General features: G+C 60.4%; 5 protein-coding genes across 13 annotated transcripts in view; 4 read left to right on the top strand and 1 right to left on the bottom strand.

The window, feature by feature from the left end:
- Positions 1-2,614, top strand: part of RTEL1 (regulator of telomere elongation helicase 1) — a 28,037-nt gene extending 25,423 nt beyond the window's left edge. The window contains exons 29-35 of the mRNA XM_060123329.1: positions 44-184; positions 803-919; positions 1,084-1,314; positions 1,403-1,540; positions 1,667-1,804; positions 1,894-1,997; positions 2,135-2,614. Of these exons, the coding sequence (XP_059979312.1) occupies positions 44-184; positions 803-919; positions 1,084-1,314; positions 1,403-1,540; positions 1,667-1,804; positions 1,894-1,997; positions 2,135-2,215 (950 nt within the window). The 3' untranslated portion in view covers positions 2,216-2,614. The remainder of the gene's footprint in view (positions 1-43; positions 185-802; positions 920-1,083; positions 1,315-1,402; positions 1,541-1,666; positions 1,805-1,893; positions 1,998-2,134) is intronic.
- Positions 2,615-2,755: 141 nt separating this feature from the next.
- Positions 2,756-4,591, top strand: TNFRSF6B (TNF receptor superfamily member 6b). Its single transcript, XM_060123322.1, has 3 exons — positions 2,756-3,353; positions 3,444-3,647; positions 4,064-4,591. Exons 1-3 carry the CDS (start codon positions 2,957-2,959, stop codon positions 4,351-4,353), a joined length of 891 nt encoding a protein of 296 aa, XP_059979305.1. The 5' UTR covers positions 2,756-2,956; the 3' UTR covers positions 4,354-4,591.
- Positions 4,592-5,227: 636 nt separating this feature from the next.
- On the bottom strand, positions 5,228-11,745 carry ARFRP1 (ADP ribosylation factor related protein 1). Of its 7 annotated transcripts, none has more exons than XM_060123323.1 (8): positions 11,600-11,745; positions 11,011-11,109; positions 10,656-10,743; positions 10,366-10,448; positions 7,228-7,309; positions 6,980-7,050; positions 6,365-6,465; positions 5,228-6,296 (listed from the first exon to the last, which is right to left on the bottom strand). In XM_060123323.1, exons 2-8 carry the CDS (start codon positions 11,101-11,103, stop codon positions 6,209-6,211), a joined length of 606 nt encoding a protein of 201 aa, XP_059979306.1. In that variant the 5' UTR covers positions 11,104-11,109; positions 11,600-11,745; the 3' UTR covers positions 5,228-6,208. The 7 variants fall into 7 exon arrangements, 6 of the variants coding, with proteins under 6 accessions (XP_059979306.1, XP_059979310.1, XP_059979311.1 ...); XR_009535358.1 differs by having other exon boundaries at positions 6,259-6,296; positions 6,980-7,045; XM_060123327.1 differs by lacking the exon at positions 6,365-6,465.
- Positions 11,746-11,970: 225 nt separating this feature from the next.
- Positions 11,971-24,108, top strand: ZGPAT (zinc finger CCCH-type and G-patch domain containing). Of its 3 annotated transcripts, none has more exons than XM_060123319.1 (6): positions 11,971-12,904; positions 21,757-21,890; positions 22,111-22,266; positions 22,925-23,044; positions 23,131-23,591; positions 23,684-24,108. In XM_060123319.1, the coding sequence occupies exons 1-6, from the start codon at positions 12,321-12,323 to the stop codon at positions 23,903-23,905; spliced, it is 1,677 nt and encodes a 558-aa protein (XP_059979302.1). In that variant the 5' UTR covers positions 11,971-12,320; the 3' UTR covers positions 23,906-24,108. The 3 variants fall into 3 exon arrangements, with proteins under 3 accessions (XP_059979302.1, XP_059979304.1, XP_059979303.1); XM_060123321.1 differs by having other exon boundaries at positions 11,972-12,904; positions 23,466-23,539; XM_060123320.1 differs by having other exon boundaries at positions 11,976-12,904; positions 23,131-23,539.
- Positions 24,109-25,022: 914 nt separating this feature from the next.
- On the top strand, positions 25,023-26,740 carry LIME1 (Lck interacting transmembrane adaptor 1). The gene is given in 8 exon segments (XM_060123629.1): positions 25,023-25,047; positions 25,217-25,283; positions 25,469-25,571; positions 25,631-25,718; positions 25,803-25,995; positions 26,050-26,108; positions 26,111-26,151; positions 26,250-26,740. Coding segments are annotated over 8 exon segments (861 nt in total). The 3' UTR covers positions 26,535-26,740.
- The last annotated feature ends 526 nt before the right edge of the window (positions 26,741-27,266 follow it).

Here is a 27,266-nt window from a genome sequence, read left to right as displayed (position 1 = left end):
CCCGTGTGGTGGCTGCAGGCCCAGACCCCGCCCCTCCCCACAGGCTTCTATCAGTTCGTGCGGCCCCACCACAAGCAGCAGTTTGAGGAGGTCTGCTGCCAACTGACGGGCCGAGGCTGCAGCTCCCGGCCCGAGCATGGCCTTCCCTGGAGGCAGGGAGCACGACCGGCCCTGGACCCCAGCGGTGAGGCGGGCCCTGCCTGGGTGGGACCCTCAAACTCAGACCCTGAGGGTGGGTGGCACCTGGCCCTTGGAGTGGGTCTTCATGTGGCCCAGCCTCCCTGTTCCTGAGGCTGACAGATCCGTGCGGGGGGCCCCACTTTGGGGAGGTGTGGGCCCCCAGAACACACATGGCCCGGGCCTCCGAGGAGGACCTGCGCCTGGGGAGTCGTGTATGCACAGGGGTCCTGGAGCCCCGTCCACCCCCGTCTCTACCTGGAGTGGGCCCTGCACGTCTAGAGCCTGGGAGTTGCTGTCCCCATTTATTAAGGAAGAGCCCATCTCTGGATGAGACTTCCCCAAGGACGGGAATCACGGGGCCCCTGGGGTTGGAGATTCCTGCCTAAGTCACCCTTCTGCTCCCTTCTGGACTGGGGTGTCCTTGTGCCTGCCCCCCACTTTCCTGCCCCCCGTTTAAGGCAGGGGAGGAGGCCTGCCTGCTCCCTCCTGTCGGGGGCCTCCAGCGGTTGTCTGAGGAGAGTTTGAGGCCCGGTCTCCCCTTGGACAGACCCGTCCCCTCCCTGGTCATGCTCTGGACCCTCAGGGACCAGCTGGGCGCCTCCTTGTCTCCGTGTTTCTTCAGGAAGGAGGGAGCCTGACCCCAAGCTGACCGTGTCCCAGGGTGCAGCCAGGCAGCTGGACCCCCGCGAACACCTGAACCAGGGCCGGCCCCACCTGGCCTCCGGGCTGCTCCCTGCAGGTACCTGGTCCCTGAAGAGGCTTTGGACCAGAGCCAGGAGCAGAGGGAAGACCCTGGCGGGGAGGAGTCTCCTGGGAGCCGCTGGTTCTGTGCCCCCAGAGCAGGGGAGGCCACTGTGATTTGCTGGGAAGCTGGTAGACTGAGATGTGTTACCTTCCCACCAGGAGACTCCAGCCGCCGGCCTCCTGAGGGGTCCGGAGCCCCCGGAGCAAAGAAGCACCCGCCCGCTGTGAGTGCCTACCTGGCAGATGCCCACCGGGCCCTGGGGGCCACAGGCTACAGCCAGCTCCTGGCGGCGCTGACCACTTACAAGCAGGATGACGACTTCGAGAAGGTGGTGGCTGTGGTGGCCTCACTCACCACCGCCAAGCCTGAGGACCTGACCCTGCTGCAGAGCAAGTGGCCCGCGTGGGGGGCGGGTGGGGGCGGGCAGTGGGGTGGGCGGCAGGGCCACGCCTGAGCGATGCTCCGCGCTCCCAGCAGGGTTCAGCATGTTCGTGCGCCCTCACCACAAGCAGCGCTTCCGGCAGACGTGTGTGGACCTGGGCACCCAGGCTCCAGGACCCTGGGAGGGGAGCCCTGCTGCGCCTTCTGACCTCGTCTGTGAGGCTCGCGGGACAGGTAGGGCCGCCTGCCTGGTGCTCCTGCCGCCCTGTTGCCACAGCCCCCCTCAGCCCTGGCAGGGTGGGCAGGTGGGCAGCAGGGAAGTGCCAGGCACCCCTCGGACTCGCTCCCTCCTGTTTCCAGGCCCCTCACTGCCAGAGAAACCCCCCGGGAAGACCCAGAGCAAGAGCTTCTCCTTCCTTACGCAGAGGCCGGCTCGGGGGGCGGGGGCTCCCAGCCGGCCCCCCAGTGCCCCCTGCGGGCAGGCACAGTCCGAGTGGGGTAGGTCTCGTGGGAGGGGCTGCAGGGACCATTGGGAGTGGGGGCCCAGCCCGAGCAGGCCTGTGGCGCTCACGTCAGCCCCCTTGCAGTGGGCTTGGTGTGTCCTGGCTGCAGGGCGGAGGACGTGGTCCCCTTCCAGTGCCCCTCCTGCGACTTCCACTGCTGCCGGGCCTGTTGGCGACAGCACCTCCAGGTCGGCAGCCAGACCCTGTGGACCCGGCCCTGTCCCCTGTGGACGTGGCCTGCTGGGCGTTGCCCCACATGGTGGGCTGAGGGGCTGGGGTGGGCAGTGGGGTCTGGGAAGGTGTGTCCAGCGCCTTCTCTCCACAGGTCTCTAGGACGTGCCCGGCCTGCCATGCTGCCACCAGAAAGCAGAGCCTCACGCAGGTCTTCTGGCCGGAGCCCCAGTGAACGTTGAGACCCTCTGGGCGCTGCAGGGTCTGCGGAGGCTGAGGCCGCCCCTGCCTGGGGCGCAGCCTGGACACTTGCTTGTCGGCTGTGGGTGGGCCAGGCCTGATACCAGAAACCCCTTGGCCGAGAGCGCACCTGACGGGGAGGCCAGTCCAGTGTCCGTGGGGAGCCCCCTGAGACGGCTGCAGGATCTGGGCCCCCTGTGAGAGGCCCCGAGGCCACCTTGGGGTCTGGGGTGGGTCCACTGGAAGGTGCTTCCCCAGAACTTCCCTGACCGCCAGCCTGTGGGTGGAGCCCCAGCAGGAAGGAGGGGAGCCCTGCACCTTCTGTCCTGGGGACCTTCCAGGGACCTGCTTGTTTCTCAGGGGCCAGGGTTCTAATAAAGCTGCCGGCACTGCTGGGAAGCGGTCTGTGTGGCCCGGCCTCGGTGGTGGGGTGGGGGAGCCTGGAAGGAAGGAGGCGCCTGGGCAGCCTCCCTCGCACCTGGTTTGTTCAGAGCAGGAGCCGCTACCCCCTCCACCCGCCGGTTGCCAGGCCTGGTAACGGGGTCAGGAGCTGCTCGTGGTGCTGGTGGCCTGCACGGGACCGCCCTGGCACTGGGCTCTGCGGAGGGAGAGGTCAAAGCCTGGGCCCCCAGGTGGCCGACCGCTCCCCTCAGGCGGGGCGGGGCTCCGCGGGGGCGTGGCCAAGCCAGCCCTTATAGGACGCGGCCCCGGAGGCCGCTGCCACTCCAGCGAGACCATGAGGCCCCTGCTGTGGCCGCTGCCGGCCCTGCTGCTGGCGCTTGCGGCGCGGGGGACGGCGGCGGGCGCGCCGACCTACCCGAGGCGGGACGCGGAGACGGGGGAGTGGCTGGCGTGCGACAAGTGCCCCCCGGGCACCTTCGTGCAGCGACCTTGCGGCCGGGACAACCCCACGACGTGCGGCGCGTGCCCGCCGCGCCACTACACGCAGTTCTGGAACTACCTGGAGCGCTGCCGATACTGCAACGTCATCTGCGGGGAGCGCGAGGAAGAGGCGCGGCCGTGCGGGGCCACCCACAACCGCGCCTGCCGCTGTCGCCCCGGCTTCTTCGCGCACGCCGGCTTCTGCCTGGAGCACGAGCCCTGCCCGCCCGGCGCAGGCGTGGTCGCCCCCGGTGGGTGCAGGGCGGGGCCGCGGCGCCGGGCCCTCCGCCGAACGGAGCCAACTCGGCTCTCCTGACGCCGGCCTCCGCGTTCGTCCTCAGGCACCTCCAGCCAGAACACGCAGTGCCAACCGTGCTCCCCGGGCACCTTCTCCGCCAGCAGCTCGAGCTCGGAGCGGTGCCAGCCCCACCGCAACTGCACGGCCCTGGGCCTGGCCGTCAACGTGCCGGGCTCCCCGTTCCACGATGCCCTGTGCACCAAGTGCACGGGCTTCCCGCTCGGCTCGCTGGAGCCGGGGGCACCGGGTGAGCGGGACGGGGGGCGCGGAGGCCTCGGTGGGCTCCTGGGAAGGGCTTCCGGAAGTGCGGTGGGGACAGCCTAGGGGATGCCGTTGGCTGAGGGCGTCAGCGCTGGCGGGTGATGCCGTTTCCCGCCGACCTTGGGAAGCAGGCTCCGAGGGCTTAAATGGCTTGCGGGAGGGAACGGCAGCGAACGTGGCGGGTCCCCTTCACGTCGCATCCCACCCCCGGCATCGGCCCACGAGCCCCGCCTCCTTGCCGGCCGAGTTTCCCGCGGTCGCCCCGGCTCCTCCAGCACGGCTCCCGCCTCATCCACTCGTTAGTGCGCGGGGATCCCTCGGTCCTGTCCCTCCGGAACGCGGAGGGACGCTCACGGCGCGGTGGCAGCTGGTCGGGTACGCCCTCGCCCCTCTCTCCCGCAGGGACCGAGGAGTGCCAGCGCGCCGTGGTCGACTTCGTAGCTTTCCAGGACATCTCTCGCAGGAGGCTCCAGCGGCTGCAGCAGGCGCTTGCGGGCCCCAGGGCGCGGAGTCCGCCGCCGCCGCAAAGGGAGGACCGCGCGGCGCTGCGGCGGAGGCTGTGGCTGCAGCTCACGGAGCTCCGAGAGGCGCGGCCCGGGACGCTGGGGGCGCGGCTGCTGCGGGCGCTGCGCGCGGCCAGGTTGTGCGGGCTGGAGCGCAGCGTCCGCGAGCGTTTCCTCCGCACGCGCTGAGCACTCTCCCCGTTATTTATTCGCTCCCGGCCCGAGCCCCCCGCATGGGCGGCCCGCAAGTCGCACCTAAGGAGGCTTTGGACCCGGCTCCTGTGGCGTTAAATTTATTTTTCATAAAGCCGATTGGCAAACGAGTGTGGTGTCTGGCCAGCGCGCAGTGGGCACATCTCGCAGGGGACACACCTGGGCAGGCTGCTCGGGCGCGGCCTGCTGCCTTCCCCCCCTCCCCACCCCGACTGGGACGGACCCTCGATGGGGGAAGGGTTGTGGGAGACGGGGACAGCGGGTGGCAGCCGTCCCCAGGCCTCACTGCGTGATCCTCCCCACCCCAGTTGTGCTCTCAGTGGTTAGGATGGTGTGGAGGGAGGGTTGCCCAGTCCCTGGGCTCTCACCGTGGAACAGAAGCCAGCCCGGAGTGGTCAACACGCCAGCCCGTGTGTCCTGGGGCACCAGGAGAAGTGTCCCCCTCGTTACCCCTCCTTTGGGCTCCACCCTCAAAGCAGCAGGGGATTTCCCAGCAAGGGACCGGCCAAGACCTCCCGGTAGGACAGCATGTCTCACTCGCTTTCTGGGAAATGTCGGTTTTCCCTTCTGGGGCAGGTTTGGATGACGGCTTGACTCACCAATCCAGGGGAACTCCCAGTCCTGGCCTGGCAGCCCCCTGCCAGCCCCGGAACCCCCTGCCTGACCCCCAGGAAGGGCCCCAGGGGAGGCAGAGTCACAGCCCCCCACTCCCCCATGACTCACATCACCTGCAGCTGGTCCCCAGCCCCAGCCCTAGCCCTGACTCATCCCTTTCCCAGCATCTCCTCTTGGGCCCCATCGGGGAGAGCAGCTGGGACTGTGACCCTCAGACACGAAGCCACCAGGCCTCTGGAGGAACAGTGGACAGGAGCCACTCCAACTGTCTTTATTTCACCCACAGCTAGGCTCATGGGGGGTTGGCAGCTCCTGCAGGGGCCGTGTGGGAGGGTCCTGAGGACCAGTCTTGCCTGGAGGGCCTCTGCTCCTGGACACAGGCCTGGAAAGGGCTTTCTAGATGGCTCACCCCAGCCCTGAGGGGGACCCCGCCCTTCACCGCCAGCTGGAAGCGCAGGCCCAGCACGCCACCAGCCCACCCCAGAGGTGGTAACTGTGGTCATCCTAGGTGGGTGGCAGGCAGGCTTGCGGGGGGTGGGGGGTGGGGTGATGCCCACTCCCAGCACAACCGCCTAGCTTTACCGTCCTTGCTGGGGATCAAAACAAGGTGGCTGGGCCAGTGGAGGGGGCACACAGCCTCCCAGGCAGGTCTCCCCTGCCCTGTCCTGAGGCTGCATCAGGACAGGGACGGAGGCAAGCCCAGGTCTTCCTGAAGCTGACACCAGCCCCCCAGTCCGCCTCCAGGATCAGAGGAGACAGAGGCTGAGGACAGCCATGGCCCCCCGGCCCCCTCCGTGGGCATGATGTAGCCCTGGGCGCTGTGAAAGGCCCCACACCTCTGGAAAAACCCAGTTCCAAGCAGCTGCCCCACAAGGCCCCACGAGGGTCCAGGCCGGCAGGACTGCTGGAGCAGCAGCTCCAAAGGGAGTGGTGGCCTGCCAAGGCCTCACCCCGGGACCCCAAAACTGGGCCTTGGGGGCGGGGCCCAGGCCCGATGTGAGGGTCTGGTGGGGTCCCTGCCACCCCAGCTCCCCTCGGCAGAAGAAGCCTCTGGATGCCTACGCTTTTCTGGATACAGAGAAAAGTTTGTCTTAGAAGAAAAACAAAGCAAGTAGAACCACCACAAGGCAAAGCCAACCCAGCCCCCGGGGGGATCAGCGGCGGAATCAGCAGGAGCTCTTCAGGACGAGCGGCGGGCGCTCTGGGCCGGCTGCTCCTATGTTATGTCCCGCTGCCGCGGCGGCCGGTGCACGTTCCGCACGACGCACTTCACCATCCACTCGATGCCCTCGCGCACCCCCTTACTGTGGAGAGAGTGGGTGTGAGGCGGGGCCAGCCGTGGCCCCCGGCGCCCAGGGCAAGCCCCACTCACCCCGTGAGGGCCGAGCAGGCCTGGGTCAGGCAGTCGCGCCTGCCGATCTTGGAGGCGCAGTCGCTGAACACAGTCTTGATGTCGGGGATGGAGAGGCAAGTCTGGGGGAGGCGAGGCTGCGAGGATCAGGCTCAGGCCCGGCCCCAGGGCAGCTCCTAGAGCTGCAGGGGGCACCCCGGGGCTACTCCGTCCAGGAGGGGTCCTGCCTGGCGAGCCGCCTCAGGGGAGCAGGTGTCAGGGAAGGTCTACAGGGAAGCAGTGCTCAGGGCCCCCTCCACGCGGATGGCTCTGCACCACCAGTGGTCAGTGGTCCCAGGGGATGAGGCCAGCACAGCTGCTGTGCTCAAGGGCAGCAGACAGGTCGGGGTCAGGGCTGACTCCCACCCTGGTCCCTCTGCATCTTCTTTCCAGAGCTTTCTTTCACCTGGGTCTGCCCAGCAGGAGGCTCCCACTGGCAGCACTGCGGCCAGAAGCCTGGCGGGGGGGGGGGGGGGGGGGGGGGGCGGCTCTGCCCCCAGGGCAGCCATGCCCTGGTGTCTGAGGAAGGCAGCAGCCCTCCCCTGGGAGAGGCACCCTGTCCCCCGGGAGTGGGGCCCGCTGGGCCCAGGGGCTCACCTCAATGTCCTGCTTGTTGGCCAGCACCAGGATGGGGACACCGTCCAGCGCCTCGCTTGTGACCATCTTCTCTGGGGCGAGCAGAGAGGAGGCAGTGAGCGCCCTTTGTCCGCCTCTGCCCAGAGGTCCCCAGGCCCTCACGGACCCCCTAGAGGCGTGGACGCACTCAGCGGGGCCCTCCTGACCTGGCGCCCTCCCCCTCCCCCACCCAGCCCAGCTCTGGAGGCAGCCTGGCCAGCCGCACACACCGAATGCTCGCTTGGACTCGGACAGCCGCTCCTCATCCGTGGAGTCGATGACGTAGATGACGCCGTGGCACTCCGCGTAGTACTGGGCGGGAGCAGAACGGGGTGCTGAGCCGCGGGCACCTGGCCACCTTGAGGCAGCCCCCAGCTGGAAGACCCTTCTGGGGTGCTTCCTGGGAGTGGGGAGGGAGGGCAGAGTGGAGAGGCGCCCCAGACCCCCCGGGCCGGGGTGGCCACCTCCCTCACCCACTTGCCGGGTGCTGTGCTCCGAACACCGCTTCAGCCTCCGCTCTTAGGACCCACCCACACCTGCTGGCCTGACGGCAGCTGGAGGAGGAAGGCTGGGGCTTGGGGTCTCCGCAGGCCTGGGGGTGGGGGCATCGGCGGCTTGCCGTCGGGAAGCCACGGAAAGCCCGCCGAGGGGCGAGTCCGGAACATTCACAGCAGCTCTGCCCCCTGCGCGGGACAGAACCAACACCTGAGCCAGCGCCAGCGAGCTCGGAGCTCTGCAGGCTGGACCGGGGCCGGGAGGGTGGCTGGCCCTGGGTTCCCTCCCAGCAGCGGCCGCACAGGAGCCACCCCGACACTTAAAACCACCGGAGCCCGGGGTATGGGGAGAGCTGTGGGGGGTGAACGGCAGCACCCCTGGGAAAGGACAGACACACGAAACGGGCCTGGCAAGTCAGCCTTTTGTTCCGCTCAGAAAAGAGTACAGAAATGCCCACACTGGCGGAGCGGGTGACGCCCCCACGCGCACTCCAGCTCCTGCCCAGCGTGATCCCAAGAACCGGGAACACGCACATGTCCCACAGGGCATGACGCCAACTTGTCCCCGCCCCCCCAGTACAAGTCAAGCCTTTGTACCTGCACTCGCTACAGAGAAGGAAGCCCGACACGGGTGGCCTCTGGGTCTGCAGACCACATGTCCTACACCCGGGGCCTCTCTGGCCAGCCTGCTGGGTGACGCAGGGCCAGGAGCTGCGGCCCAACCGTGGAGGCCTCCGAGGCAGGAGGGGACAGCGTGGGGTTTGCAGCGAGTCAGTGAGGGAATCACTGCTCTGCCCCTGCGGCCCCTGTGGTGGCAGGGGACTTCAACCCATGTGCAACCGGGCCCCGGCAGACGGGCCCAGGTCCACCGCCACGCCCTCGGGCATCGCGTGACGGCCAGGCAGCAGCGGCAGGGATAGGGGCGGCACCCCTGGGGCTTAGCGTGAGCCCAACCTGGAGGGCAAGGGGCTGCCCTGGGCCCACGGCAACCGCCGTGCCCAGACCCTGATGGTGGTGTCACCTGTGGCCTCGCGCTGGAGGGCTCTCGGCTGTGGCCTGGAGGGACAGAGGCCAGAAGTCACCCCTGTGGCAGGGCGCCAGGGGGTCTGCTTGGTCCACAGACCTGGCCTGAGGCTGGCATGCGCACAGACCCGTGGGCAGCAGTGTGCGGCACGAGCGGAGGTGTGGGTGGACGGACAGTAGTGGACACGCGAGTGAAGACCCGCCAGACCGTGCCGGATGGCACGGGGGTGGGGGGCAGGCCCCACGACAGCGGCTCAGATCCAGAGCGGGAGCAGAAGCCCCACTTTCCACTCCTCCTGGTGACTCAGAGCTGGGGTTAGGGGTGTGGTCACCTCCATGCTACCTGCTCACAGGGGCCAGCAGGGCGCCCACCCTGGCAGGGGCACCTAACGCCGTAGGCAGGCGGCAGGGCACCCACTCCACCTGAGTCACAGAGCACGCGAGCAGCCCAGGGTCCCTCCGAGACGGCAGGCTCAGCAATCGGGGCTCAGCCCCTCGTGATGAGGCAACGAGGCCACGCCACCAACAGACGTGGAAGCTGGTGGGGGGATGGGGGGGCACGACCAACCCAGTTTCCCCTCAGGAGAAGCCAGTCCCCAACCAGAGGCGTGTGTGTGCAGGTGCACCTGTCACCGGCCGTGGCCTGGCTGCCGTGACAAGCAGTGCACCCAGTGCAGATCCCCTTGTTGGCTCCTGCAAGACCCATTCTGACCCATAAAGAGCCATCTGACCATGTCACAGCCGCCCAGGGCAGCCCACCGTGGTGACCTGCCACAGGGATGGAGTCCCAGCCAGCTTGGCCCGACGTGGGGCAGCATCTGAGATGACCCCACCCCTGCCCAGGCCTGCATCCCCCCCCATACACTTGCACCCCAACCTCTGCCGCAGCATCTGCCCCCGAAACCCTTGCCTATGACAGAATATCAGGACCTGTCTCACACTCCCCGCGTGAGTCTAGAGTTTGCACAGACAGCCCCTAGCTTGGGTCTGCCTTGGTCCAACTTAAATGGCCACAGGAGGTCTGTCAGTGACCTTCTGGCCGCAGGATGGAACCTGTCCTCTTGGCTGGAGGTCAGAACGAGGGGGACACTTTGGGAGGAAAAAGGAAAAAGTGACCAGGTACGTGCTGCTGGGGTCAAACCAGAAATCAAGACCAGGGCGTGTGAGCCACCGGCAAGTGCTGGGATGGGCACATTTGCCCCCAGAATCAGGGTGAGCTTGTCTGAGCTTGTCAGAGTGCCCCTGGCACTAGGCTGTACCCAACCCGCCACGTCAATCCATTGGGAGGGGGCTGAGGGAAGAGGCTTGTCCTGCCCTGTTCTCTGCTGGACCCCGGTGCCTGGCACAGGCTGAGCTGAACACCGACTCCAGTCTCGAGGTCTCAGAAACGCTTCAAACCTACCTCGAAAGAGGAGACACATGCTGTGGGCCGTGGAGGACACCCTCCCCTGATGGGGAAGGGGCCACCATGGAGGACAGGCCCTAAGCTAGGACTGAGGGAGGACCCAGTAGGGGAGACTCAGGCCCCGGTGCTGCACCTGAGCACCAAACAGGCGTTGCGTCTCCCCCAGGTCTGCTCCTCGACCATTCTTCATCTCGTCCCGTTCTGATCAGCAACAAAATCTCTAAGCCAAAAGGAACCGAGTTTGTCTCTGCTCTTGGGGGGAGTGACTTGGGAACTGGGATGGAGGCGAGCCTCAGGAACCAAGTGGGTGATGGAAGCCGCCAACAGGAAGAAAAGAAGGGGAGTCCCAGGCCTTCTGAGGAAAGGCAGGAAGAGACCACGGTGCCAACTAGAGAGATGGCACGACAGGCAGGCCAGGGAGTCGATGTGGCATCCGCCCACCTTACCTTGTCCCACAAAGACTGCAGCTCCTCCTGCCCCCCTAAGTCCCAGAACATGAGGCGGGCCTTTCCAAAGTCCACAGTGCCGACTGGGAAGAAAAGGAGACAGGTGAGGCTGTGGCCTTGGTCCCTGACACACGGGCTCCCAGCCCTCCCGGGAGGACCAGGCAGTGCCGGCGCTCCGCGATGCTGGGGCCAGTGGGAGCCGGAGCAGTGGCCTCACCCTCGGCCTCCGTACACTGCAGCATCCTCAGGGTTCTGCCCCCCAAACCCACAGCCGTAAAGGACCTCCTTACTGTTTAGGCCCACAGTGGTAGTGATTTTGGACAGACTCATCCCCTTGTAGTTCTTGTTGAACCGGGTTTTTGACTGCTCCAAGAAGGTCTAAAGGGAGAGACAGAGAGAGGGGTGACGTGAGAACTGGGAGACTTCTCATGGCTGCTTCACAAATACCCCTACTTGGGCCTATTCCTCTAAACTGAAACAAAACAAAACAACGTTTTGCTTTTAAAGCAACTAGCGGTAACTGTCCCATGGTCTTAAGCGGAGTTCGGATCCTGTATGGGTACAGAACATGCAGCTAAAAGCATAAAATCAACAGGACCATGGGGCAGCGAGGGAGTAGGGGTGTTGACACGGGACCGCACGTACCGTCTTCCCGGCGTTGTCCAGACCCAAGATCAGAATGCAGTACTCATCCTTCTGGAACATGTACTTGTACAGGCCTGACAGCAGCGTGTACATCCTGCCCTGGGAACCCGAGATCGGTCACGGGCGAACCGGCCCGCACCACGCCTCCCCAGCGCCCCTCAACGGGCAGAGGGTCTGTCTGCCCGCTTGACCGCTCAGATCTGGAGCCCTGAGCTGGGCTCCTCCTGACCCGCCTCCCCTCAGCCCGGCACTGCCGCCGCCGCCTTCGCCTCCGCAACTGCTCCCGCCTTGGCCCGGAGCTCCCGGCGCCCTCGCTCCCACTCCCGGCCCGGCCAGGGCGCTCCGCTCGCAGGCAAAAGGCGGCCCGTCCCGCCCCGCTTCACCCCGAGCGCGGCCCTCGCTCCCCAGCCCGGGCTCCCCTCGGGCTTCGCTCCGCTCGGGTCTCCCCGCGAGCCGCCCGCCTCGCACCCGGCCCGCCGCGGGCGCCTCTCAGAGGCGGGGCGCATGGGTGCGGGTGGAGGGCGGCGCGGACAGACTGCGGACCGGCCGCCGGGCCCGGGCCCAGCTCCGCTCGCCCTACTCGACTTACTTGCGCCCGCCCGGCCGGGCCGCGGAGCCGGGGAGCCGAAGAGCCGGCGGAACCGCAGCGCGCCTGGCCCTCTGACCCCACGCTGACCCCGCGCTGACCCCGCGTGGCGCCCGACGGGACGCCGGCTGGCCACCCGGGGAGGGGCGGAGCCGTCCCGGCGGCCCCCGCGCCAGGCACTTCCGGCGGCGGCGGCGGCGCTCGGGCGGAAGTGCCTGTCGGTTGCGGGGGCGGAAGCGGGCGCGGGGCGTCTTTGGCCGGTGAGGCCGGGAGGCCGTCTGTGGCGGCGGCCGGGAGACTGCGCACAGGAGGGCCGGAGGCGAGGGGGTCTGGGCGACTGGGCCTGGGCCCTTGGTGGCAGGCCGAGCGGGGGCGGGCGGCGCGGGGCCCGGGGGGTGGGCCCGGCCGGGGGCATCGGGCTGGGACGCAGATACCCCGGAGGAACTTGACGGCAGCTCCCGGGAAGGGAGCGGAGGCCGTGGGGCCAGCGGCCAAGGGCTGGCTCTGGCTCTTTTTCTCGGAGGTGGAAACTTCTCTCGGCCCAAACGGGAGGCAGGGCGGTTGACGGTTCCGCAGGCTGTCCGCCGAGGGCGGCGGTTGGCCAGCGCTCAGTACTAGCCTCGCGGGGACGGCCGGTCCCGGGTTCATCCGGCTTCTCTTCCCCGCATCTCTGGCTCCCACGCCTCCCCTCGGAGGACCCAGGAACCCGGCCCCTCCCGGCAGGATGGACGAGGAGAGCCTGCAGACCGCCCTCCGGACCTACGACGCGCAGCTGCAGCAGGTGGAGCTGGCTCTGGGCACTGGCCTGGATCCCTCGGAGCTGGCAGATCTGCGCCAGCTGCAGGGGGACCTGAAGGAGCTGATCGAGCTCACTGAGGCCAGCCTGGTGTCCGTCAGGAAGAGCAAGCTGCTGGCGGCGCTGGATGGAGAGCGCCCAGCCCAGGAGGATGCTGAGTACTTGGCTTTCCAGGAGGCCATTGCTGAGGCAGTGGAGGTGCCAGTAGCCCCCGAGGCAGAATTGGAGACTGTTCCTATGAGAGAGACCGGGCCAGGACCCACGGAGCCTGGGCGGGAGGAGGACGATGGGGAGGACGAGGACGGGGCAGAGCTGAGTGGGAGGAAGGTGAACGCCCCCTACTACAGTGCCTGGGGCACCCTGGAGTATCACAACGCCATGATCGTGGGCACCGAGGAGATGGATGATGGCTCTCCGGGCGTGCGCGTACTCTATCTCTACCCCACTCACAAGTCCCTGAAGCCTTGCCCGTTCTTCCTGGAGGGGAAGTGCCGTTTCCAGGAAAGCTGCAGGTAAGGCCTGGGTTCCCGGGGCCCCTGGGGTCGTGGGGGGGGGTGGATTGCACACAGGATCAGGGGCTAGGTGGGCCCTCTGGGCTTTGAAGTTTTGTGCTTCTTTGCCCAGCAGAGTGCTGACAAGAAGAGACCGTGGGGGACAGGGGATTCTTCTAGCAGTGTCCTTGTTTAGGTGTTTAGTTGGATTTTCCCTGGGTAGATGAAGAAGTATGGAAGGGCTGATGTTGAAAAGAATGGACTCCCCCCCCCGCCCCCATCACCAGTTTTATTCTTCAGAATGAAACTTCTAAAATTTGCTTTTTTTTTTTTTTTTGCGGTACGCGGGCCTCTCACTGCCGTGGCCTCTCCCGTTGCGGAGCACAGGCTCCGGACGCGCAGGCTCAGCGGCCATGGCTCACGGGCCCAGCCGCTCCGCGGCATGTGGGATCTTCCCGGACCGGGGCACGAACCCGTGTCCCCTGCATCGGCAGACGGACTCTCAACCGCTGCGCCACCAGGGAAGCCCTAAAATTTGCTTTTATTATAGAAACTTGATTATAGAAGTTGTGAAACACATGTGAAGTTGGAGGGAGTAGTGTACAGGTTGCCCGTGCTCCAGCTTCAGGCGTCATTGTCTGTCAAGATCGTGCCAGTCTTGTTTCAACTCTTCCTGCCTCTGGATTACCTTAAAGCAAGTTGTAGAAATTACTGGGCTTTCTCTTATAAATACTTCAGGATACTACCCTAACCTGAGTGATAAGGATGTTATTTTAAAAACTATCTCCGTGTCGCCGTCACACTTAACAGAATTTAACAGCAATACTTTGTTCGTATTCAAATTTCCACAGTTGTAATGATGTTGCTTTTTGCTTAAGCACATGACTTTAACTTCGCTTCTTTTTACTTTTTCTTTGCAAAGAATACTTATCCAGATTTCCAATAGATGATTTTCTTTTTTAGCCAATAGTCCAGAGTAACTTCCTTTAGTTCTTCCGTTGTCTTGTTTCTTTATAGATTCTTGCTGGGCCCTAAGTCTTATTTGCTACATTTCCCCCTTTTTTCCTTTCATTCCCTGTAAGTTTTGTGAAAGGCGTAGCGTGCATACAGGGAAGTGCACGACAAATCAGTCATAAGCCTCCTCCAGCTTCCACAGGGTGGGTGCGCCCCTATCCTCAGCAAACAGTCATGGAGCAGAGGAGGGAGCCCTCCATCCTTTCTGCCACTGGTCCCTCCGGAGGGTTCCTCCCCATCCCTGTGCCATGTCCTGTGTGGTGATGAGAACTAACGTGTCCCTGTGCTGCGTCCTCTGGGCAGGCACTGTTCCGAGGGTTTCATGCGTATTAACTCACCTGGCAGCAGGCCCGCCAGGTAGGCCGTAAGGCTGCTGTGGTCGCTGGGCCTCCCAGGCAGCCAGGCTCTGAGACGGGCCGGCTCCCCTCTGCCGTGGTCTCAGCTGCTGCCTGCTGTCAGCTTTAGGCCCAACCCATGCAGCCCACGAACATGCCCCTCACCACCACCCTGGTCTGATAGTTATTTTCTTGCATTTGTTTTGGATTTTTAAAATTTACTTATTTAAAATTTTATTTTAAAGATAAAATAGTGTTGAAGCACCCTGTGGCCCACCGCTCTGTCGCAGCCCCTCCCCTTCTTGGGAGGCTCGTTGGCACATCTGTGGTGTGTTTCCCTCTAGTACACATGAGACCTTTATAGACACGTGTATCTGTGAATAGGACATATTTGTGCTTTATTTTCTAATTAAGTGGTTAGCATGCAGGATGCTTCGTTTTGCAGCTCTTCTCAGAGAGCGTGTCTGTGAGAAAAGTCCACGTTGATGTTTATAGAAATATTTTGTGCATTTTAACTGCTGTGTTATTTTCCTCATGAATATGCCACATTTTATTCTGTCTCCTGGTGTTTCCCAGTTTGTTTGTTTTTTTTAATTTATTGGTTGATTGCTGCGCGCGGGCTTTCTCTAGTTGAGGTGAGTGGGGGCTACTCTTCATTGAGGTGCACGGGCTTCTTATTGCTGTGGCTTCTCTTGTTGCAGAGCACGGGCTGTAGAGCACAGGCTCAGTAGTTGTGGCACGCAGGCTCAGCAGTTGTAGCTCGTGGGCTGTAGAGCACAGGCTCAGTAGTTGTGGCGCACGGGCTTAGTTGCTCCGCGGCATGTGGGATCTTCCTGGACCAGGGCTCAAACCTGTGTCCCCTGAATTGGCAGGCGGATTCTTAACCACTGCGCCACCAGGGAAGTCCATTTTCCCAGTTGTTATTTATTACAAACAACGTGCTGTGAACATCCTAGTGCACATCTTTCATCCCTGGTGAGAATGTCCCCGGTGTGTAGCAGTGTGGAGAACACACGCATTTTCTGTCCTTGTGCGCCGTACGGTTCCCAGTCCCTGGTCTGCTCCGTAGTCACCCTCGGTCACGTTCTCTTACTTGCGAATTCGTGCCCACTGAGAGCTGGGGAGGTGATCTTGATTGAACTTGTATTTCCTTGATTATTAGCAAGATTGAGCATTTTTTCATACATTTGTTCTAACTTCATCATTCTGTTTCAATGTCCTTATCAGTAAAAACAGAGATGAGGATGTCTCTCGCAGTTGTTGGGAGAACGGGATGCGTTAATAGAAGTAAAAGAATATTGAACAGTAGCTAACATGTAGTAAGGACACAGTGAACTTCAAATTTTTATCTTGTTATTGTAAAATAAAATCAGACAGAGGAAGTAAAGAAGTAGCATGAGGAATCATTGTAACATCCTAGTACTCGCTGCTCAGATCAAAACTACAAATTTGCCAATTACCCCACGAGCCCCTCTGTTTGCCTCAGCCCAGACACAGCCTTCTCCCTCTGCCAAAAAGAAGCACTGTCTCGACTTTTATGATAATCACTTCCTTGTGTTCTTTGTTGCTTATCACTCAGGTGCGGCCGGGTGTAAACGTTGTAGTTTAATCTTGCTCGCTTTTTAAGGCTGCTGAGTCTGCACCCCGCCCCCCCACCCCTGCCTTTCCTGGCCTCACAGTTTCACTGTTGAAGGACCAGACCCTTTGACCGTCACCGACCGCCCTGGTGCAGCCCAGCATGTTCCTGTGTTCACCGCAGGCTGGCATCTGGATCCAGGGACCTGGTCACACTCAGGACCCCCAGTTGGGCATGTCTCTAGGTGTTGTGCTTTCGTCAGGAGGCACCTGATGTATAGCTGCCAACGGTGCTCAATGCCGAGATCCACTGATACAGTGTGGATTGCAAAAAAGAGCTCTTTAATTCTGTCAGTTCATTTACTAGCCGAACGTTATAGAGAGATGCCTTTCCTTGTCTACAATTTGGCTATCTAGTGGTACAGATCATATGGAAAAGGCAGGGTAACGCCGGACTTTTCTGTTTTGTTTCCTTGGTTTCCAAGATAGCAAATTGGTTCTCTTTCATCCTGAGGTGATAAATTGGCTTTTAAAAAATATTTAATATCCATATGGACTGATGGATTTAAATATATTTGATGAATTTCAGTCCATGAAGATTCTGATCTTTTTCTTTTTTTTCTTTGTGGTACGCGGGCCACTCACTGTTGCCTCTCCTTTTGTGGAGCACAGGCTCTGGACGTGCAGGCTCAGGGGCCATGGCTCACGGGCCCAGCCGCTCCGCGGCATGTGGTATCCTCCCGGACCAGGACACGAACCCGTGTCCCCTGCATCGGCAGGCGGACTCTCAACCACTGTGCCACCAGGGAAGCCCAGATTCTTATCTTTATTGAGACTCAAATTGTCTCACCCTTGTCAAATGGGAGCTTCTTCAGGTTGGCTCCCACATCCTTTTGACACAGCCCCAGGAGTCACGGTTTCCCACAGTCATCTGCATTCTTCCTACCCCAGACCTGAAGGCACCCAAGTCTCCAAGAAGCCCTGGTTTCTTTTAATGGGAGATGGTATTTCACAACCCACAGTGGGGGCACTGGGATGTACTTTGCTGCTAGTTGGTTCATTGCTGTAGGCTTTTTTAGCAGACGGACCTAGGAAATATAGGTGGACACACACTAATGTACATGTTAATGTATATGTACCCATACCACATACTTATGTTTTTAAGGACAAATACTTTGTGAATTTATACTGATATTTTCAATTCAAATTAAGGATTGCAGTGTTTCTACTTAATCTTTTCTGGATCACATCCGTATTTCCTTCTTTATGCCAGGACTCTGGTTCTCAAGGACATAGGGAATGATGGGCTCCAAAGGACCCATAATTAATTTGTTTTATCCCATTTTACACACACAGGACACTCAGAATAACATTCATTCATTCTTCCATTATGATGATTGAAAACTGTTAAAAGCATTTTTACACGTACTACTACCCACATTCTCCCTCTGTCTTTGTGATTGCACTAGACCTGCGTTGTTGGATCTTGTGGCCGTTACAGCCATTGTTTCCCTTTTACTCCCAACCTTAGTTCTAGAAGGACCTTTGCATTTCATGCTTACCATCATTCGATCTGTTGGGGTCTTTTTAGCATTTCGGTTGTATGAGACTCGTTTTCTGGTAGGTTCTTCAGGAAGGGCTCACAGGAATAATGTTTTCAGAGATCTGACATGTTGATTAGGTTCTGTTTGTGTCTTTTATACTGGAAGAGCAGTTTTGTTGAATACATTAAGTCCCCTACATATGAACGAATTCTGTTCTGAGAGTGCGTTCGTAAGTGCAATTTGTTCATAAGTCCAACAAAGTTAGCCTAGGTACCCAACAAACACAATCAGCTATATAGTATTGTACTGTAATAGGCTGTTAGTACTTTTCACACAAGTAATATATAAAAAATAACACAAAAAATAAAACATTTTAAATCTTACAGTACCTTGAGAAGTACAGTAGTACAGTACAACAGCTGGCATGCAGTGGCACATTTGCATCTTTGAAAGTTCGCAACTTGAAGGTTCATATGTAGGGGACTTACTGTATAAGATTCTTATCTCGTATTACTTTCCTTGAATATTTCATATAACTTATTCTATTTTGATATAAAATATTGTTGAAAATTTCCCTTGTAAATCACATGCTCTAATGGTGTAAGGGTCCAGCTTCATTCTTTTGCATGTAGGTATCCAGTTTCCCAGTACCATTTGTTGAAAGAACTGTCCTTTCCCCATTGAATTGTCATGACACCCCTGACGAGACCTGACTGATGTGTGTGAGGGGTTATTTCTGGGTTCTCTCATCCAGTTCATTGGTCCACACCAATGGACTGGATGTGTTTATGCCAGTACATACTGTTTGGATGACTGTAGCTTTGTAGTAAGTTTTGAAGTCAGGAAGTACATAGTCCTCAAACATTTTTTCTTCTTCTCAAAGATTCTTTTGGCTATTCAAGATCCATTCCATTTCCATATGAATTTTAAAATCAGCTTGTCCAATTCTGTGTAAAAGAAGATTGGAATTTTGATAGGAATTGCATTGCATCTGTAGATCAATGTGGGTAGTATTGCCATCCTAATAATATGAAGTCTTCTAATTTATGAACATGGGATCTTTTTCCAATTATGTAGGTCTTCTTTAATTTCTTTCAGCAATGTTCTGTAGTTCACAAGCCTTGGTTAAATTTATTTCTAAGTATTTTATTTACTTTTATGCTGCTGTAAATGAAATTATTTCATTTTTAGATTGTGCATTTATAGTGTATTAATATGCAACTGATCTTTCTATGTTGATCTTATATCCTATAACACTATCAAATTCATTTTTTAGCTCTAATAGGATTTTTTTCTGGATTATTTAGGGCTTTCTATATATACAGTTATGTCATTGACAAATAGAGGTGCTTTTGCTTCTTTTTTTTTTTTAATTTTTTTTTGGCTGCATTGGGTCTTCGTTGCTGTTCTCGGGCTTTCTCTAGTTGCGGCGAACAGGGGGCTACTCTTCATTGTGGTCCGCGGGCTTCTCACTGCAGTGGTTTCTCCTGTTGTGGAGCATGGGCTCTAGGCACGCAGGCTTCAGTAGGTGTGGCACGCGGGCTCAGTAATTGTGGCTCGCGGGCGCTAGAGCGCAAGCCCAGTAGTGGCGCACGGGCTTCGCTGCTCCGTGGCATGTGGGAGCTTCCCAGACCAGGGCTCTAACCTGTGTCCGCTGCATTGGCAGGCAGATTCCTAACCACTGTGCCACCAGGGAAGCCCACTGTTGCTTCTTCCCTTCCAATTTGGATGGCTTTTATTTATTTTTCTTGCTTAACTGCTCCGCCTAGAACTTCCAATACTACACTGAATAGAAGTAGCGAGAGCAGCCATCCTTGTCTTGTTCCTGATCTTAGCGGGGAAGCACCCAGTCTCTCACCACTGAGTGTGATGTGAGCTGTGGGTTTTCCATAGTTGCTGTTTATCAGGTTGAGTGTTGTTTTGGTTGTTTTTTTAAAATTTATTTATTTATTTTTGGCTGCATTTGGTCTTTGTTGCTGTGTACGGGCTTTCTGTAGTTGCGGCCAGAGGGGGCTACTCTTTGTTGTGGTGCGCGGGCTTCTCATTGCAGTGGCTTCTCTTGTTGTGGAGCGCGGGCTCTAGGGGCACGGGCTTCAGTAGTTGTGGCACGTGGACTCAGTAGTTGTGGCTCTCTGGCTCTAGAGCGCAGGCTCAGTAGTTGTGGCACACAGGCTTAGTTGCTCTGTGACATGTGGGATCTTCCAAGACGAGGGCTCAAACCCGTGTGCCCTGCATTGGCAGGCGGATTCTTAACCCCTGCGCCACCAGGGAGGTCCCTGAGTGTTTTTAACATGCAAGGGTGTTGCATTTTTTCAAGTATCTTTTGTATATCGGTTGACGTGCTAGTTTTCTATTAATGTGCTCTGTTTTATTGAATGGCTTTCATGTGTTGAACCACCCTTGCATTCCTGGGATAAACCGAACTGAGTTGTGGTGTATACTCATTCTAAATGCTTGTTTTCTGGTTCAAGTTTTTACTTGTTCTGGAGTGTATTTTCGTGAATGTTGTGAAGCAGATGATCGAGTGGGGTGTTGTTGGGGTTTTTTGTATGGGAACCAATTTTTAATTTTTTCCTTATGAAATCCATAGTGTGTGTTTTCCTGCCTCATGGGTAACACCTCCCCTGTCCTGCATGAAGTTTGTTGTATGAGAGGCTCTTCCTGGGTGCACTTCGTTCCATTGATCAGGCTGCCTTGCTCTTGGTTGACGTTTGTTTCATGGACACGCCATTAACTACTCCCCATGGTTGGGAACTTAGGTTATTTCCAAATCTTTCGTGTTTGGGTCACATCCTTCTGGCTCAGTCCTTACATACTTTCATTATTGTTGTTTTAGGGTCATTCCCTAGAAGCGCTTGCTGGATTAAGGGAGACACCAAATTTTAGGGCTTCTAAGAGTACCAAAGATTCCTGCAGGGAGGTTTAGTTGGTGGTGTCTGTAGTGTCTGGGTGTGTTGAGGGGTGTTTGGCCAAATTCACCGAGTCTGGGCATCTTTCCTCGGTTGAAGAGGGCTTTTCAACCACTGTGCCCACTGTAGGACACGTGGGCCAGTTTTGCAGCTGCTGGTGCCACTGGCCGTTGGTGGTACCCTGGGGGCCTGAGGACAGTCAGGGGTGAGAAGGAACTGGCCAGAACCCCGCCAGGGAGGCATCCGAGGCCACCTTTGTTTGCTCCTGGAAGGTGACTGAAATGCCTTGTTTCCTCTCCTTTCTCCCCATGGACTCCACCTAGGAGGCCAGCCACGGCAGGGCTGGCTGTGTGTCCGGAGCGAGTGCCTGTCTTCACTTACTCTCATGGGGTTAGAACCGCTTCCTCCTTGAAATGGGGGCACAGCAGGAGATGTGTGCGTGGTTGCTTCATGTCTTTATTTGGCAGAGTTAAAGGTTGCAGCCCTCTGTTCCCACTTCCTCCCCCACCTCCTCTCTCCCGGTTTTCATTTTGGTTTCACTGTTTCACTGACATCTAGAAGTCAAGGCAGCACTGTTACAACAGCTCTTTCTAATTGGCTGGGGAGGACTCAGTCCTGTGAGAGCACGCAGACACACTTGCCTTGATGACCTGTTGTATCTGGTGGAGAGGCGCCGGGGAGCTCTCTTCACAAGGATGTCTACCAGCCATGTGTGTGCCTGTGTATACATGACTCTAGCCCAGAAGGCTGGGGAGAAACTCGAAGCATCTTTTCCAGGGTACCCAGGTCCATCCTGAGAGTGAGAGCACAAGCACAAGTGTGTGTGTCCATACATATGCATGCACACATGTACACATGTACACACACGTCCACACATGTGTGCATGTACATTGCATACGTGTGTGGGTGAGTGCTTGTGTATACTGTGTGTGTACCTATATGTGCACACGTTTGTGTGCATGTGTGTATGCACGTGTGCATGAGTATATGTGTGCCTGTGCATACTTGTGTACGCGTGTGTATGCACACATACATGTGTGTTTGTGCACATGTGTGCATGCACGCATAAATGTGTGTGGGTGTGTTGTGCATGTGTGTATACGTATGCATGTATGGGCATGGATGTGTATGTGTGTGCACATGTGCGCATGGGTTGTGTGCATACATGCGTACGCATGTGTTCAGTGTATATTGTGTGTGCACGTGTGAGTGGGTGTTGTTTGTACACACGTGTTCAGTGTATATGCGCGTGGGTGTGTATTGTGTGCATGTTTATACACGTGTGTGTTCAGTGGATGTGTGTACATGTGTGCATGGGTGTGTGTGTCATATTTTTGTACACACGTGTTCAGCAGATATGTATATAGATGTGTGTGTCTGTCTCCCCATCCATCCTTCCTGTCCAGGCGGTGTCCAGGCAGGTAGACGGGATTCTCCCGGCTCACGGGGCCCTGGTGGCCGTGTCTGAGTCTGCATCCCTATGGCCCTCTCTGCAGGTTCTCCCATGGGCAGGTGGTCTCTGTGGATGAGCTGCGCCCCTTCCAAGACCCGGACCTGAGCTCCCTGCAGGCCGGCTCTGCGTGTCTGGCCAAGCGGCAGGATGGCCTCTGGCACCCAGCGCGGATCACTGGTGAGGCTGCCTGGGGCCTCCCTGATGGGGTCCTTTCTGGGAACCCTCCCCGTGTGTCACATGTTAGTCCTGCCCAACAACTCCTCTGTTTGGGCATTGGGATCCCACCCCACGCCCAAGAGGAGCAAGGCCCCGCCTTGGCCCCGCCCTGCTCCCAGCTTCCAGAGTGGCTCCTTCCATGTGTTAAGGCCACTGCCCTGCTGCCTCTGTGCCCCCCCAGATGTGGACAGTGGCTACTACACGGTCAAATTTGACTCTCTGCTGTTGAAAGAGGCCGTGGTGGAGGGGGACAGCATCCTGCCCCCGCTGCGCACGGAGCCCGCAGGTTCCTCTGACTCAGACGGCAGTGACGTGGACGACCCCAGCTATGCTCGAGGTATGGCTGCTGCCACCCCGAGAGGCTCCTGGCTGGCAGGGTCCCATGCTGTGGTCAGTACGAGGACGCACTTGGGGCAGGGGGCAGACGCGAGGCCCCCACAGCGGGCAGGGGAGATGAGAGGGTGCGTGATGGGTCTGGGGCAGGTCCGGAGACCCACAGATGCAGAAACCCAGAATGATGACAGTCCCACGCGAGCCACAGGAGTAGGTGGGACGCACAGGAAGGGACGGTTTCCTGCAGGGCATGGGGACCAGGCGGGTGGACAGAGGAACTGGCTAGCAGTGTCTGGCCCTCCCCCAGGGGGGTGTCCGCCTGGGATCTGTTAGCCAAGTTGTCCATGCTGATGGAGGGGAGGACTGAGCCGCCAGGTAGAGGCGAGTACTGCTGTCTGTTAAGGGAACGGCAGCACCCACCTCCGGGGAATAGGATGGGGGCCACCACGTGACCAGGCTGTGACCCTGAAGTGTGGAGAGGGCTGGGCTCTGCCACAGGCTCTGCCTGTTGTGCTCACCACACAGCCCTGGGCAACTGGCAGGGAGCCAGGGGTGCCGGGGATTGGCCCTGGCCCAGAGCTGAGCTCTTGGGCTAACCTTGGCCGGAGCCCAGGATGCCCCGTATCCAGCTGGGTTAAGCTGTTGCCCTCTGATGCCTGCAGTGGTGGAACCTGCTGCTGCTGACCCCGGGACCTGCAGCTCCGCCTTCGCCGGCTGGGAGGTGCACACGCGGGGCATCGGCTCCAGACTCCTCGCCAAGATGGGCTATGAGTTTGGCAAGGGTGAGTGTGTGCTGCACGAGGGGGTGAAGGGCTCCCTCAGCACGGCCCCAGAGTCCAGTGGCAGTGCCAGCTCGGTGTACCCCCAGGTCTGGGCCGGCATGCGGAGGGCCGGGTGGAGCCCGTCCACGCTGTGGTGCTGCCGCGAGGGAAGTCGCTGGACCAGTGTGCGGAGATCCTGCAGAAGAGGACCAGGGGCAGCCAGGCTGGCGCCAGCAGGCCCCCAAAATGCCGGGGCAGAGGGGGTGGGCCTAGGGGCCGCCCACCGTCTCGCAATGTGTTTGACTTCCTGAACGAGAAGCTGAAAGGCGGGGCTCCTGGGGCCCTGGAGGCGGGGGTGGCGCCCCCGGGAAGGAGGAGTGGCGAGGAGGTGTACCACGCCAGCAGGAGTGCCAAGCGCGCCCTGAGCCTGCAGCTCTTCCAGACGGAGGAGAAGATCGAGCAGACCCAGCGAGCCATCCGGGGCATCCAGGAGGCCCTTGCCCGCAATGCTGGCCGGTACGTGTGGGCCCTGCCCGAGCCACGCCGCACCCCTGCCCGTGGTGCCTGGGTGAGAGCTCGCCCCGACCTGAGGGCGGCGGGCCAGATCTGAGGAGGGGCTGGAGGATGATGGGCAGTGCTGAATGGCGGGCCCTTCCCCAGGCACAGCGTGACAGCAGCCCAGCTGCAGGAGAAGCTGGCGGGAGCCCAGCGGCAGCTGGGGCAGCTCCGGGCCCAGGAGGCGGGCCTGCAGAGGGAACAGAGGAAGGCGGACACCCACAAGAAGATGACCGAGTTCTAGGGCCCCGACACGTGGCGTGGACAGAGCTCAGGGACCCCAGCTCCCGCTGCCTTCAGGAAGACCAGCTGTCGCTCGACAGCTAGAATGCCACCGGAAGAGGGGCCAGCCCTCACAGTTGGCCTTCTTGCCGGCCTCGGGCATGTGGCCACTGCTGAGAGGAGACAGGCTGCAGGGGTCCCTGTCAGGTCCCTTCCTGACACTTCCTTGACCATTGAGCCCACCTACCAGTGTCCTGGGCTGTCTCCTGAGCAAGGACATTAAAGTGACTTTGTTGCAGTGTCTTTTAGTGGAGGCTCGGCTGGCTGTGGGGACTTTGAGGAGGAGGGGTCTTTGCACCGGGTCACGGGGCTGGGCTGGAGGGGTCCTGAGTGAGGGTGCTGCCCAGCACCCTGCCCAGAGGCAGAGGGCCCGGGAGGACGGGCATCCTTGCTGCTCTCCCAGATGCGGTCACAGCCTAGGGTGCCCCCCACATTGCCTGACACCCATAGACAGGTGAGCCCGGTGCTGCAGTGATGGAAGGAGACCGTGGCTGTGCGGGGCCAAGAGGGAGCGCCGTTATCGAGGCAGGAGGACCCGGTGGGGCGGGGGGTGTTGGCACCCTGGGTCGGTGCCCGCCTGTTTTGTCGCCCACATGCACCCACTGCATCGTGGGTGGAGACAACAGGATTTAGGGCCTCCGATCAGCACCAGCTCGCAGCACACCCCTGCCAAGCCCCGTCTAGGCCCCAGGCAGGGCCACGGCAGGTGGGTGAGGCTGCCGTGGCGGCTGTGTGGGAAGACGCGGCGTGGTGCACGGGCAGGAAGTTAGGTGGGGAGCTGGGCCAAGGGCGACACGAGGCCTTGCGGCTCAAGGTGCCCAAGCTGCCCGCCACCCTAGGTGCTGAATGGGCCCTACCAGGTCAGGGCATTGGGACCTGGGCCCTCTGGTGAGGAAAGCCCACTCCCTGGGTCTGAGCAGACTGGCCCCCACTTTCGGAGATAGCTCCACGCTGCTGGCCCCTCACCTCCGGCACCTGTGCCAGGACTCCAGGAAGCGGACGTCCGATGGCAGGGGCAGTTGGAGGGGAGGGATGGAGAGCCAGGGGTGGGGTGGTCAGTGTCCAAAGCAGCCCTTCCTGCCTGCTGACCCCCAGCTTTCCAGCCTCCCAGGGGGTCAGTCTCTGTAGTGGACAGCTAGGGGGCATCACCTGGACAGGAGCCATGCCTGGGCAGGACATGGCTGTAGGTGAGTCTGTGGCCTGTGGCTTGCTAGCCTGGGGTGTGACCTGGGGGCCTCCCCGGCTCTCAGGTTTGGCCTCAGTGACCACAGTGGGGCCTTGGCCAGGTCCCAGCTGCCCTGCCCCTCCTCAACTGGCCGTGCTTGGACATCACTTGAGTCATCTTTGCCAACTCAGGTCCTCATGGGGGCCAGACAGAGCATGCCTCACCCCTCACCAGCAGCCCCTGTGCAGAGGCGGGAGGGTAGGCGCTGAGGCTGTGTCCCCTCGGTCTCCATAGGAGAGAGGGGCTGCTGAGCCCTGGGGTTTCCTGTGTGCTGAGTCAGAGCACGGGGTGGGGGACCTTCTGGCAGCACAAGGCGCGCGCGCACGCACGCACGCACGCACGCGCACACACACACACACGTCCCTACTGGCCTTGGACCGGAGGCCGACACCTCTGCCTCCCCGCTCTGATGACCCTCTTGCACCCAGGAAGCGGGCACAGAGGCAGCTGTCTGGGCCACAGAGCAGTGTAATGCCAGCAGAAGCGGTGAGTGCCAGGGTGTCCCTGGGGCCAGCAGGGGACCGGCCAGCCTTCCTTGCCCCCAGTCACTGCTGAGACGACCCTACCACTGCTCCCTCGGCAAGTCGGACACCAGACTGCACGAGCTGCACCGCAGCTGGCTCTGCAGCAGAGGTGAGCTGGTGGAAGGGCTGGGGCCTAGCAGCGGGCAGGCGTCCCCGGACCCCTAAGTAATCTCTGCCCTGCCCCCACCCTCAGCCCCACAGCCTGCCAGCATGGATCTGCGCCCACAATGGCTGGAGGCGTCCAGAGGCACGACGTCCAGGCCCCCGGCAGCCTTCCCACACCAGGAGCTGCCCCTGGTCACGCCCTCCACCGGCCCTGAGGCCACCTATTCCAACGTGGGGCTGGCTGCCATCCCCGGGACCGGGCTGGCAGTCACCTCTGGGGTGTGGGCAGGGGCACAGCTGACCAGCAGCTGTGCCAGGCCTGGTCCCGGGGCCAGACCCGTGGGGGCTGAGTATGCGTGTGTCCAGAAGCGCAAGGGAACAGATAGGGGCCCCCGAGGCCTGGACACGGGAAAGCTGAGGCGACCCCAGCTGCTCAGGTGAGGTGAAGGGTGTGAGGTAGGGTGGGCGGGACTGGGCAGATCCTCGGCCGAGCGGGTGGTGCTGAGCCCTCCCTGGACTGGCTTCCTCTCTCCAGGTGGACATCCTGTATTCCAGGATCAGCAGGCCTAAAAGGAGGGACCCAGGACCTTCCACAGACCAGCCAGGCCCCAAGGGTGGGGAAGCGAGTTTGGCTCTGGGGAGGGACCTGGCCTACGAGGTCCTCCCTCTCAGGGGCCTGGGCGTGGACAAGAGCCTCCTGGAAAACGTGTATGAGAGCATCCAGGGGACGGAGGCCCCCGGGCACCTGGAACCCCCCAGCTCCAACTCCTACCAGGAGAGGACATGTGCAGGGCATGGAGACCCCCTGCTTCCTGTCTAAGCCTGGGGAGGGGTCTTCATCCCCTCTGCCCTGAACACCCAGGTACAGATGATCCTTCCTCCAGAGTGGGGTGCGACCCCTCACTTCCCACAGAGTCCCCTCCCCCACACGCGGCTAACAGCACGAATTCCGGATAGCAGTGCTGTCAGCCTATGGGGTCCCTAGGGTCCTGGCTGCCATGTCCTCTCTAGGGCAGGGTCTCAATAAAGCCCCAGCTCAGGGAGCATGAACACTGCTATACCTCAGCCTGCTCTTCTTGAAAGCCTGGGAGGCTTGGCGGGGTGGCGTCTGGAAGGAGTGAAAACCTCTCCTTGGGAATGGGCTTCCTCCCGCTGGGGGTGCTGGGTACCTGCGCCCTGTCACCTGGGGCCGCCGGCTGGTCGGGCTCAGAAGACCGAGTGCGGAGGGAGGCAAGCCCTGGCGGGCGGTCCTCAGGCCGAGGGGCTCCTCCGAGCGGTGAGCCGGCCCACAGGGTGGCTACCCCAAGGTGGGACCTGAACCCTGAACGACAGGGAAGGCTCCGCCACCCAGCCCCTGGAGTTACATAAGGGGCGCGGGAGGTGGGCAGTCGTGCGTTAAAGAATAACCTGCTCCCGGGAAGGCCGCCAAGGAGACGCGGCCTCCTGCCGGGTCCGGCAGCTCGCGCAGGGGCATCCCTCGAGGAAGCCGGCCCGCCCCGGCGCCGGGGGCGCCGGGGCGGGGGCCGTCGGGCGGGCGGGCGGCAGGAGCCGG

Source organism: Lagenorhynchus albirostris, chromosome 15 (genome assembly GCF_949774975.1).
Source record: "Lagenorhynchus albirostris chromosome 15, mLagAlb1.1, whole genome shotgun sequence".
NCBI lineage: Eukaryota > Metazoa > Chordata > Mammalia > Artiodactyla > Delphinidae > Lagenorhynchus > Lagenorhynchus albirostris.
The sequence above is the reverse complement of the archived record's forward strand: the minus strand, read 5'-3'. Positions and strand labels throughout refer to the sequence as shown.

Bases quoted from the DNA above. Each gene is read 5' to 3' on its own strand.
- ARFRP1 (XM_060123323.1), bottom strand. From the start codon at position 11,103: ATGTACACGCTGCTGTCAGGCCTGTACAAGTACATGTTCCAGAAGGAT. The intron at 7,310-10,365 runs GTAAGGTGGGCG...GCTCCCGCCCAG, and splicing joins TGCAGTCTTTGTGGGACAAG to TACTACGCGGAGTGCCACGG. The intron at 6,466-6,979 runs GTGAGCCCCTGG...CGCCTCCCCCAG, and splicing joins CCAACAAGCAGGACATTGAG to ACTTGCCTCTCCATCCCCGA.
- TNFRSF6B (XM_060123322.1), top strand. From the start codon at position 2,957: ATGAGGCCCCTGCTGTGGCCGCTGCCGGCCCTGCTGCTGGCGCTTGCG. The intron at 3,354-3,443 runs GTGGGTGCAGGG...GTTCGTCCTCAG, and splicing joins CGCAGGCGTGGTCGCCCCCG to GCACCTCCAGCCAGAACACG. The intron at 3,648-4,063 runs GTGAGCGGGACG...TCTCTCCCGCAG, and splicing joins GCTGGAGCCGGGGGCACCGG to GGACCGAGGAGTGCCAGCGC.
- ZGPAT (XM_060123319.1), top strand. From the start codon at position 12,321: ATGGACGAGGAGAGCCTGCAGACCGCCCTCCGGACCTACGACGCGCAG. The intron at 12,905-21,756 runs GTAAGGCCTGGG...CCCTCTCTGCAG, and splicing joins CGTTTCCAGGAAAGCTGCAG to GTTCTCCCATGGGCAGGTGG. The intron at 22,267-22,924 runs GTATGGCTGCTG...TGATGCCTGCAG, and splicing joins CGACCCCAGCTATGCTCGAG to TGGTGGAACCTGCTGCTGCT.